The 12,853-nt window shown below is 41.5% G+C and overlaps 1 protein-coding gene across 1 annotated transcript in view; it reads right to left on the bottom strand.

Annotated features, from left to right (window-relative positions):
* LOC132824301 (ribosome-binding protein 1-like) overlaps nt 1-12,853 on the bottom strand; it is a 95,331-nt gene that overhangs the window by 34,406 nt on the left and 48,072 nt on the right. Inside the window, exons 18-21 of the mRNA XM_060838645.1 lie at nt 9,066-9,146; nt 7,156-7,236; nt 3,759-3,839; nt 1,616-1,696 (exon numbers count right to left, since the gene is read on the bottom strand). Of these exons, the coding sequence (XP_060694628.1) occupies nt 1,616-1,696; nt 3,759-3,839; nt 7,156-7,236; nt 9,066-9,146 (324 nt within the window). The remainder of the gene's footprint in view (nt 1-1,615; nt 1,697-3,758; nt 3,840-7,155; nt 7,237-9,065; nt 9,147-12,853) is intronic.

Below are 12,853 nucleotides of genomic sequence, written 5' to 3'. Positions count from 1 at the left end.
AGTCTTCGGTTCATGCCATCCATTTAGCTGAGTCAACTATTATATGATGAATTCTATAACATGGTGATTGAAATGGTCCTGGCATGCACTTGTGAAATGTTTTGAATTGGTTAAATCATTGAATAAATCATTTAGTTTAGTGTAAGAATAGATCAACAGAGTTCTCAGAAGAAAATGCAATCAGTTCTTGAATTTGAAATGGCAGATTTTTATCATACCCAAACCATGTTAACTAGGACACTGCATCTTTTTAAAAATGATGTTCTGGCATTTCCAAGATGTAATTTGCTCAAGACCGAGAGTCAGCTCTGAGCACACAAAAATCTGACACCTAGAAATGTCGCTAATGTAAACAGGATTTGCAACAATAGTGCAGAGGACCAAACAGGGAGATGCTTTCTGATCAGTGTTCCAGGCTGAAAATTCTGGACAACATGAAGGTCGTCCACTAATGTGGGTATGTCAACCTATTATGGTGCAATATAATGGTGTTGCTGATGACCGAAGCTGTCATTTCACAAGGAGACCAACCTGACCACAATTCAACTCCATTGATCTTGGTGGGCTAGTGTTCACCTGCGTGCTGACGCTATTACAGCCATGAAGATTGCTCTTACCATCAGGAGCCTGCTGACGGGTTATGTGGTAATTGTACATATTTTCCTTTGAGTCCATACATATTGAATGGCACTGATTTCTAAACCAAGGGCATTCATCTTGCACAGCTGATCACAGCTCTGAGAAATCTCTGTACTTTTGGAAATCATACCAAATTATGAAAGGTCATTGAAATGTGTAGAAACACTTCAACACTGCATGCTTGAATAAGTGCCAGTGTTCAAGGGCTTTATGTTGTTTGTGCAAGATTTGGCACAGTGCTCAGTGAGTGATGAATGAGTGATGAAGACAAATTTGGATTTGAAGACTGATTGTTGGGAGTTGGATGATGGGGATGTGGTGAATGGCGTGGTAGGGACAAAGTAGCCTCTCTACATGAACACAATCACATCAACAGCATGAGTGAGATCGTTAATGATTTTCCTGAACAGCATCCATATCTTGGAACAATATTGCAACGTTCACCTGCTCTGCTCCCATTGGTTCCTAAACATCAGTGTGGATACCACATGCTCCCCTCAGAGGGCAGCACATCCCTGCTTCTTACTTTCTCCATCTAGATCTTGAGCCCAATGCCCAGTGAAAAATTTAGTGCATGCTACCTAAGACTTCCAACCATTCATTGAAGTGTCATACCATATGTTTGTTTTACAAATGATTGTATTATTTTGTATAATGACAGTGTAAGTCACTAAAGAAGCTGGAGATTCTCTTCAAATAACTTTTGCCTCTTGTCATATAAGGACCTGCTAATACAGGCAGCCAATGAACAACATGCATGCTGTTGAGAGCTCATTGAAATCAAGCAATGTGGCAGTCGGGAATAATATGCAGTATACTTCATTTGTAAGTGAAAAGTTGAAACACATATTGTCAGCTCAATACCAATTTAGCAAGTCTTGAATAAATTCCATTGTCAGAGATATGTATTAGGTCAGGTCTACCACCCAGATGATTTCTTTTTAATTGCTTGCAATTTTAAAATGTTACAACTCACCTTTTTCTTTCAAGACATCCTCTGCTTTTTGTTGTCCATTCCCAAATGTGCCTTCAGGTTGTTTAGATTCATTCTGTGATCCTGCATCATCGTCATCAAGATATAAAGCAGACAGTGTAAACCCAGCAGTGTTTGCAAGTATGAACTGCACTGACAATGCTTTTGTGTGATCGTGAATTTCACTCAAACCTTACTTGAGTTCAGTGCAGCTGTCCCTATGGACAGATGATGCCACTTTTCAGATTAGTGCTGCATTGATGTTCTCTTAATTATTGCAGAGTTCTTGCTCACTGTGTGTATTATGCCCCAGTCTGTTGTTCCTGCCATCTGTTTACCTGAGCCAACTATTTTATGAAGAATTCTACAACTTGTTGATTAAAGTGGTCCTGGCATGCACTTGTGAGATGTCTGGAAGTGGTTAAATCATTGAATAAATCATTTAGTTTGGTGTAAGGATAGATCAGTGGAATTCACAGGAGAAAATGCAATCAGTTCTTGAATTTGAGATGGCAGGTTTTTTCCATACCCAAACAATGTTAACTATGACATTGCATTTTTAAAAATATGATGTTCTGGGACTTCCAAGATGGAATTTGCTCAAGACCTAGACTGGGGACTGAGCACACAAAAATCTGACTCATAAAAGTTTTGCTGACTAATGTAAACAACATTTGCAACAATAGTGCAGACGACCAAATGGTGAGATGTTTTCTGATGAGTGTTCCAGGCTGAAAATTCTGGAAAACCCATGACCTGTGAATCGATGTATTTTTAAAAATGATATATTGGCATTTCCAAGATGGAATATGCTGAAGACCTGGCATGTGGGGTGTGCACACAAAAATCTAACATACAGAAATTCTGCTGAATAATGTACATACGATTTGCAACAATACTGTAAAGGATGAAAAGTGGAGATGTTTTCTGAAGGCTGTTTCAGTTTGGATATGTGGAGAACAGGGAAGAACTCCACCGTGTACAATGTGCAAAGTAAATCTGCTTTGGTGCAATGTGTAGGACCCAGCGTTGCTGATGACTAAAGTTGTCATTTCACAAACAAACCAACCTGTCCCCATTTGCCTTCATTGATCGTGTTGGGTTATGGTTCCCCTGAGTGTTGATGCTGTCATAGTCCCGAAGATGGCTTTTGCCATCAGGAACCTGGTTATGGGTTACGTGGCAATTGTACATATTTCCCTTTGAGTCCATGCATATTGAATGGCACTGATTTCTAAACTAAGGGCTTTTAACTCCCATAGCGGACCACAGCTCTGGGAAATCTCTGTACTTTGGGAAATCATGTCAAAGGATGAAAGGTAATTGAAATGTGTAGAAACACTTGAACACTGCATGCTCGAATACTTGTCAGTGTTTGAGGGCCATTGGTAGTGTGTGCTGCTTTTAGCACAGTGTTCAGTGTGTGACTAAGGAGTTAATCAGACAAGTTTAGATTTGAGGACTGATTGTTGGGTATTGGATGATACAGGTATGGTAAATGGTGTGGTTTGGATGAAATGGCCTCTCTACATGAACACAGTCACATCAACATCTTTAGTGCAATTGTTCAAAATTTTCCTGAACAGCATTCATAGTCTTGGAATCACATTGCAAAATTCACCTACTCTGCTTCCATTGGCTCCTAACCATCTGTGTAGATACCCCATGCTCCTCTCAGAGGGCAGATAATTCCTCCTTTTTAACTTTCTCCTTCTTGTTGTCAAACCCAATGTCTCATAAAATCTTATGCACGCTACTTCAGACTTTTTAAACCATTGATGGATGTGTCAGAGCACATGTTTGTTTCACAAGTGACTGCACTAATTTGTGTAGTGACAATGTAAGGCCACTTAAGGGGCTGGAGATTCTCTTGAAGTGACTTTTGCCCATTGGAATATGAGGACCTGCTGATGCCGGCCACCAATGAACAACATGAATGCCATTGAGAGCACATTGAAATCAAGAAATACAACGAGCGGGAATAATATACAGTACACCTAAGTTGCAAAGGCAGCAGTTAAACATGTACTGCCATCTCAAAACCACGGCTTGAACAAATTTCATTGTCAGAGTTATGGATCAGGTCAGGTTTTGCACCAGATAATCACGTTTTAATTGCTCACATTTTTAAGTTGTTGCAACTCACCTTCCTCTTTTGAGTCATCCTTTGCATTTTGCTGTGCATTTCCGACAGTGGTTTCAGGTTGTTCAGAGAAACTCTGTGGTCCTGCATCATCATCATCAAAATTTAAAATAGACGGTGTGAACACAGCAATGTTTGCAAGTATTAATGCATCGACAATGCTTTTGTGTGATCATGAATTTCACACAAATCTTACTTGAACTCACTGCAGCTGTCTCTGTGGACAAATGATGCTACTTTTCAGATTAGTGCTTCATTTATGTTCTTCCAATTTTAACAGAGCTGTGGATCACTGTATATATTACACCCTAGACTTCCGTTCATGCCATCCATTTACTTGAGTCAACTATTGTATGATGAATTCTATAACTCCGTGATTGAAATGGTCCTGGCATGCACTTGTGAAACCATTGAATAAATCATTTGTAAGGATTGATCAGTGGAGTTCTCAGAAGAAAATGCAATCAGTTCTTGAATTTGAGATGGCAGGTTTTTTCCATACCCAAACAATGTTAACTATGACATTGCATTTTTTAAAATATGATGTTCTGGGACTTCCAAGATGGAATTTGCTCAAGACCTAGACTGGGGACTGAGCACACAAAAATCTGACTCATAGAAGTTTTGCTGACTAATGTAAACAGCATTTGCAACAATAGTGCAGATGACCAAATGGTGAGATGTTTTCTGATGAGTGTTCCAGGCTGAAAATTCTGGAAAACACGTAGGTCCTCCACAAACGTAGGTCCGAAAACATGCTAAGGCGGAATATAGGACTCAATGCTGCTGATGGCTAAAGCTCTCATTTCACCAGGAGACCAACCTATAATTCGACTCCATTGATCTTGGTGAGTAAGGTTATCCTGAATGCTGATGCTGGCATAGCCATGAAAATGGCTTTTACCATCAGGAACCTGCTCATGGGTTATGTGGAAATTGTATATTTTTCCCTTTGAGTCCATGCTTATTGAATGGCACTGATTTCTAAACTAAGGGCTTTCATCTTGGAAAGCTGACCATAGCTCTGAGAAATCTCTGTTCTTTGGGAAGTCATGTCAAATGATGAAAGGTCATTGAAATGTGTACAAACAGTTGAAGACTGCATGCTTGAATAGCTGCCAGTGTTTGAGGGCCATAGGTAGTGCTGGTTTTGGCACAGTTTTCCGGTGTGACTAAGGAGTTAATCAGACAAATTTGGATTTGAGGACTGATTGTTGGGAGTTGGATGATGGGGATGTGGTGAATGGTGTGGTTGGGATGAAGTGGTCTCTCTACATGAACACAATCACATCAACAACGTGAGGGAGATAATTAACGGTGTTCCTGAACAACATTCATGGTCTTGGAATGACATTACCACATTCACCTGCTCTGCTTCCATTCTAAACACCTGGGTGGATGCCACCTGCTCCTCTCAGAGGATAGCACAGCCCTCCTTTTTAATTTCTCCACCCGCATCTCAAGTCCAGTGCCGAGCAAAAAATCTTAGTGCATGCTACCTCAGACATTTTAACCATTCATGAAACTGACCTTTTTGTGGAGCCGCAGAAAATGGGGCAGATACTAAACGAGTATTTTGTATCAGTATTTACTGTGGAAAAGGACATGGAAGATATAAAAGGTAAGGAAATAGATGGTGACATCTTGAAAAATGTCCATATTACAGAGGAGGAAATGCTGGAAATCTTGAAACACACAAAGGTGGATAAATCCCAGGACCTGTTCAGGGGTAACATAGAACTCTGTGGGAAGCTAGGGAAGTGTTTGCTGGGACTTTTACTGAAATATTTGTATCATCGATGGTCACAGGTGAAGTGGCGGAAAACTGGGAGTTGGCTAACGTGGTGCCAATGTTTAAGAAAGATGGTAAGGACAAGCCAGGGAACTATAGACCAGTGAGTCTGACCTCGGTAGTGGGCAAGTTATTAGAGGGAATCCTGAGGGATAGGATGTACATGTATTTGGAAAGGCAAGGACTGATTAGGGATAGTCAACATGGATTTATGCATGGGAAATCATGTCTCACAAACTTGGTTGAGTTTTTTGAAGAAGTAACAAAGAGGATTGATGAGGGCAGAACAGTGGATGTGATCTATATGGACTTCAGTAAGGCAGTCAACAAGGTTCACCATGGGAGACTGATTAGCAAGGTTAAATCTTAAGGAATGCAGGGTGGACTCGCCATTTGGATACAGAACTGGCTCAAAGGTAGAAGACAGAGGGTGGTGGTGGACGGTTGTTTTCCAGATTGGAGGCCTGTGACCAGTGGAGTGCCACAAGGATCAGTGTTGGGTCCATTACTGTTTGTCATTTATATCAATGATTTGGATGTGAGCATAAGAGGTATGGTAGTGAGTTTGTTGATGACACCAAAATTGGAAATGTAGTGGACAGCAAAGAAGATTACCTCAGATTACAATGGGATCTTGATCAGATGGGCCAATGGGCTGAGGAGTGGCAGATGAAGTTTAATTTAGATAAATGTGAGGTGCTGCATTTTGGGAAAGCAAATTTTAGCATGACTTATACACTTAATGGTAAGGTCCAAGGGAGGATGGTTGAACAAAGAGACCTTAAGTGCAGGTTCATAGCTGCTTGAAAGTGGATTTGCAGGAAGATAGGATAGTGAAGGCGGCATTTGGTATGCTTTCCTTTATTGGTCAGAGTATTGAGAACACGAGCTGGGAGGTCATGTTGCAGCTGTACAGGACATTGATTTGGCCACTGTTGGAATATTGCATGCAATTCTGCTATCCTTCCTATCGGACAGATGTTGTGAAACTTGAAAGGGTTTAGAAAAAATTTACAAGGATGTTGCCAGGATTGGAGGTTTTGAGCTATCGGGGGAGGTTGAACAGGTGAGGGCTGTTTTACCTGGAATATTGGAGGCTGAGGGGTGACGTTATAGATGTTTACAAAATTATGGGGGGCATGGATAGGATAAATAGACATAGTCATTTCCCTGGTTGGAACTAGAGGGCATAGATTTAGGGTGAGAGGGGAAAGATATAAAAGAGACCTAAGGCATAACGTTTTCACTCAGAGGGTGGGACGTGTCTGGGATTAACTGCCAGAGGACGTGGTGGAGGCTGGTACAATTGCAACATTTAAAAGGCATCTGGATGGGTCTATGAATAGTAAGGGTTTGGGGGGATATGGGCCACGTGCTGGCAGTTGGGACGAGATTGGGTTGGGATATCTGGTAGGGATGAATTGAACCGAAGGGTCTGTTTCCATGCTGTACATCTCTATGACTCTCTATGACTCTGTGTTGAGCACTCACTGAATTCAAGCAATGTGGCTGGTGGGAAAAATGTAGTCAGAGGTATGTGTGAGGTCAGGTCTAGCAACCCGATGATTACTTTTTAATTTCTTATGTTGCCAAATTGGAGCAACTCACCTTTCTCTTTTAAGTCATCCTCTTTATTTTGTTGTCCATTTCTAACAATGTCTTCAGGCTGTTTATATTCATTCAGTGGTCCTGCATCATCAGCATCAAAATATAAAACAGACAGTGTAAACCCAGTACTGTTTGCGAGTTTGAACTGCATTGACAATGCTTTTGTGTGATCATGAATTCCACACAAACCTTACTTGAGTTCAGTGCAGTTGTCCCTATGGACAAATGATGCTACTTTTCAGATTAGTGCTGCATTAATGTTCTCTCAATTATTGCAGAGCTGTTGCTCATTGTGTGTATTATGTCCTTGTCTTCTGTTCATGCCATCCACTTATTATATGATGAATTCCACAACTTGGTGATTGAAATGGTCCTGGCATGCACTTGTGAAATGTTTGAAGTGGTTAAATCATTGAATAAATCATTTGGTTGGGTATAAGGATAGGTCAATCGACTTCTCAGAAGAAAATTCAATCAGTTCTTGAATTTGAGAAGGCATATTTTGGCCTTGCCCAAATCATGTCAATTGTAATCTGAATCTTTTTAAAATAGATGTTCTGGCATTTCCAGGATGGAATTTGCTGAAGACCTGGCGTGTGGTGGAGTGAGCACACAAAAATCTGACACAAAGGAATTGTGCTGAATAATGTTCACAGGATTTGTAAAAATAGTGCAAAGGACAAAACATGGAGATGCTTTCTGAAGGCTGTTTCAGTTTGAATGTTCTGGAGAACAGGGAGGAACTCCACTAGGTACAATGTCGTAAGTAAACCTGCTTTGGTGCAATGTAGGACCCAGTGCTGCTGATGGCTGAAGCTGTCATTTCACAAGGTGACCAACCCGTCCCCATTTCGACTCCAGTGATCTTGGTGGGGTAAGGATCCCCTGAGTGCTGACACTGTCACAGACACAAAGATGGCTTTTGCCATCAGGAAATCGGTCATGGGCTATGTGGAAATTGTACATATTTCCCTTTGAGGCCATGCATATTGAATGGCACTGATTTCTAGACCAAGGACTTTCACCTTGTATAGTTGGCCACAGCTCTGGGAAATCTCTGTATTTTGGGCAATCATATCAAAGGATGAAAGGGCATTCAAAAGTATAGAAACACTTGAACACTGCATGCTTGTATAGCTGCAAGTGTTTGAGGGTTTTAAGATGTTTGTGCAATTGTTGGCACAGTGTTCAATGAGTGATTAAGGATTTCATTAGCCAAGCTTGGATTTGAGGACTGATTGTTGGGTTTAGATGATGGGGACGTAGTGAATGGTGTAATTGGAATGAAACTCCCCCTCTACATGAACTCAGTCACATCAAAAACTTGAGTGAGATTGTTAAAGATTTTCCGGAACAGCACTCATGGTCTTGGAATGACATTGCGACCTTCACCTGCTCCTAAACACCTGTGTGGATACAGTGTGCAACCCTCAGAGGACAGCACATCCCTGCCTTTAACGTTCTCCATCTGGATTTCAAACCCAATGCCCAGAGAAAACCTTGTGCATGCTATCTCAGACTTTTGAACTATTCATGGAAGGGTGAGAGCATATGTTTGTTTTACCAGTGTCTGCACTAATTTGTATCGTGACAATGTAAGGCCAGTAAAGGAGCTCGAGATTCTCTTGAAGTAACTTTTGCCCCTTGTGATATGAGTACCTGCTGATGCCTGCACCCGATGAACAAGATGCATGCTGTTCAGTACACACTGAAATCAAGTAGTGTGGCAAGCGGGAATAATGTACAGTGAACCTTATTTGCAAAGGCAACGTTTAGCCGCATGCAGTCATCTCAATACTGATTTGTCAGATCTTGAACAAATTCCACTGTCAGAGCTATGCATTAAGGCACACCTTTCAGCCAGATGATTACAGTTGAACTGTGAGCATTTTTAAACTGAAACAACTCACCTTTCTCTGTTGAGTCATCCTCCACATTTTGTTGTCCATTCCCAACAGTGACTTCAGGTTGTTTTGATTCATTCTGTGATCCTGCATCATCAGCATCAAAATATAAAGCAGATGATGTAAACCCAGCAATGTTTGCAACTTTGAACTGTATTAGTTATGCTTTTGCGTGATCATGAATTTCACACAAACCTTATTTGAGCTCAGTGCCGCTGTCCCTATGGACAAATGATGCTACCTTTCAGATTAGTGCTGCATTAATGTTCTCTCAATTATTGCAGAGCTGTTGCTCATTGTGTATATTACACCCCAGTCTGCTGTTCATGCCATCCGCTTACCTGAGTCAACTACTGTATGAAGAATTCTCCAATTTGATGATTGAAATGGTCCTGGCATGCACTTGTGAAATGTCTTGAAATGGTTAAATCATTGAATAAATCATTTAGTTTGGTGTAAGGATAGATCAGTGAAGTTCACAGGAGAAAATACAATCAGTTCTTGAATTTGAGAAGGCAGATTTTTATCTTGCCCAAATCACATCAACTCTAAACTGCAACCTTTTAAACATGATGTTCCGGCGTTTCCAGGATGGAATTTGCAGAAGACTGGCATTAGGTGGAGTGAGCCCATAAAAAGCTGACACAAAGGAATTGTGCTGAATAGTGTACATAGGATTTGTAACAATAGTGCAAAGGACGAAAAGTGGAGATGCTTTCTGAAGGCCGTTTCAGTTTGAATATTCTACAGAACAAGGAGGAACTCCACCAGGTACAAGGTGGTAAGTAAACCTGCTTTGATACAATGTAGGACACAGTGTTGCTGATGGCTGAAGCTGTCATTTCACAAAGAGATCAGCCTGTCTGTAATTCGACATCTTGGATCTTGGTGGGCTAAGATTCACCTGAGTGCTGGTGCTATCATAGACACGAAGATGGTTTTTGCTATCAGGAACCTGGTCATGGGCTATGTGGAAATTGTGCATATTTCCCTTTGAGTCCATGAAAATTGACTAGCACAGATTTCTCGACCAAGTGCTTTCATCTTGCATAGCTGACTACAGCTCTGGGAAATCTCTGTACATTGGGCAGTCATATCAAATGATGAAAGGTCATTGAAATGTGTAGAAACGGTTGAACACTGCATGCTTGAATAGCTGCCAGTGTGTGAGGGCCATAGGTAGTGTGTGCCAGTTTTGGCACAGTGATCCGGTGTGACTAAGGAGTTAATCAGACAAATTTGGATTTGAGGACTGATTGTTGGGAGTTGGATGATGGAGATGTGGTGAATGGTGTGGTTGGCATGAAGTGGTCTCTCTACATGAACACAATCACATCAGCAACGTGAGGGAGATTATTAACAATATTTCTGAACAGCATTCATGGTCTTGGAATGACATTACCACATTCACTTGCTCTGCTTCCATTCTAAACACCTGTATGGATACCACCTGCTCCTCTCAGAGGATAGCACAGCCCTCCTTTTTCATTTCTCAAGCCCACTGCCGAGTAAAAACACTTAGTGCATGCTACCTCAGACATTTTAACCATTCATGAAACTGGCAGACCATACGTTTGTTTTCCAAGTGACTGCACTAATTTGTGCAGCGACAATGTAAGGCCACTAAGAGAGCTGGAGATTCATTTCAAGTAACTTTTGACCCTTGTAATATAAGGGCTTGCTGGTGCATGCCAGCAATGAACAACATAGACAGGATAGATCGAATTAATCCTTAGAAGGGGATAAAGGCTGTAGGAGTAAACGTAAGAGAGAAATCAGGAGGGCAAAACGAGAACATGAGATAGCTTTGGTAAATAAAGTTAGGGAGAATTCAAAGGGGTTTTACAAATACATTAAGGACAATAGGGTAACTAGGGTGAGAATAGGGTCCCTCAAAGATCAGCTAGGTGGCCTTTGCGTGGAGCTGCAGAAAATGGGGCAGATACTAAATGAGTATTTTGTTCCAGTATTTACTTTGGAAAAGGACATGGAAGACATAAAAGGTAGGGAAATAGATGGTGACATCTTGAAAGGTTTCCATATTACAAAGGAGGAAGTGCTGGAAATTTTGAAACACATAAAAGTGGATAAATCCCCAGGACCTGATCAGGAGTACCACAGAACTCTGTGGGAATCTAGGGAGTGATTGCTGGGCCTTTTACTGAAATATTTGTATCATCAATAGTCACAGGTGAAGTGCCGGAAAACTGGGAGTTGACTAACGTGGTGCCACTGTTTAAGAAAGATGGTAAGGACAAGCCAGGGAACTATAGACCAGTGAGTCTGACCTCGGTAGTAGGCAAGTTGTTGGAGGGAATCCTGAGGGACAGGATGTACATGTATTTGGAAAGGCAAGGACTGATTAGGGATAGTCAACAATGATTTATACATGGGAAATCATGTCTCACAAACTTGGTTGAGTTTTTTGAAGAAGTAACAAAGTGGATTGCTGAGGGCAGAAAAGTGCGATCTATATAGACTTCAGTAAGGTGTTCAACAAGGTTCCCCATGGGAGACTGATTAGCAAGGTTAAATCTCATGGAATGCAGGGCGGATTCACCATTTGGATACAGAACTGGCTCAAAAGTAAAAGACAGAGGGTGGCGGTGGAGTGTTGTTTTCCAGTCTGGAGGTCTGTGACCAGTGGAGTGCCTCAAGGATCGATGTTGGGTCCATTACTGTTTGTCATTTATATCAATGATTTGGATGTGAGCGTAAGAGGTACAGTTAGTGAGTTTGCTGATGACACCAAAATTGGAGGGGTAGTGGACAGCAAAGAAGATTACCTCAGATTACAACGGGATCTTGATCAGATGAGTCAATGGGCTGAGGAGTAGCAGATGAAGTTTAATTTAGATAAATGTGAGGTGCTGCATTTTGGGAAAGCAAATCTTAGCAGGACTTATACACTTAATGGTAAGGTCCGAGGGAGGGTGGCTGAACAAAGAGACCTCGGAGTGCAGGTTCATAGCTGCTTGAAAGTGAGGATAGGATAGTCAAGAAGGCATTTGTTATGCTTTCCTTTATTGGTCAGAGTATTGAGTATAGAGTTGGGAGGTCATGGTGCGGCTGTACAGGACATTGGTTAGGCCACTGTTGGAATATTGCGTGCACTTCTGGTCTCCTTCCTTTTGAAAAGATGTTGTGAAACTTGAAAGGGTTCAGAAAAGATTTACAAGGATGTTGCCAAGTTTGGAGGATTTGAGCTATAGGGAGAGGCTGAACTGGCTGGGGCTGTTTTCCCTGGAATGTTTGAGGCTGAGGGGTGACCTTACAGAGGTTTACAAAGTTATGAGGGACATGGATAGAGTAAATAGGTTAAGTCTTTTCCCTGAGGTCGGGGAGTCCAGAACTAGAGGGCATAGGTTTAGGTGAGAGGGGAAAGATATAAAAGAGACCTAAGGAGCAATTTTTTCACTCAGAGGGTGGTACTTGTGTGGATTGAGCTGCCAGAGGAAGTGGTGGAGGCTAGTACAACTGCAACATTTAAAAGGAAGTTGGATGGGTATATGAATAGGAAGTGTTGGGGGGATATGGGCTGGGTGTTGGCAGGTGGGACTAGATTGGATTGGGATATCTGGTAGGGATGGGTTGAATCGAAGGGTCTGTTTCCATGCTGTACATCTCTATGACTCTCTATGACTCTATGTTTAGCACTCACTGAATTCAAGCAATGTGTCAGGTGCGAAAAATGTAGTACAACTCATTTGTAAAGGCAAAGTTGAAACACGTGCTGTCATCTCAATACCAGTTAAGCCAGTTTGAAAATGTTCCATTGTGTGAGGCCATGTCCA

The sequence above is a fragment of the Hemiscyllium ocellatum genome, chromosome 18, assembly GCF_020745735.1.
Source record: "Hemiscyllium ocellatum isolate sHemOce1 chromosome 18, sHemOce1.pat.X.cur, whole genome shotgun sequence".
Lineage (NCBI taxonomy): Eukaryota > Metazoa > Chordata > Chondrichthyes > Orectolobiformes > Hemiscylliidae > Hemiscyllium > Hemiscyllium ocellatum.
This window is presented reverse-complemented; position numbering and strand designations above follow the sequence as displayed.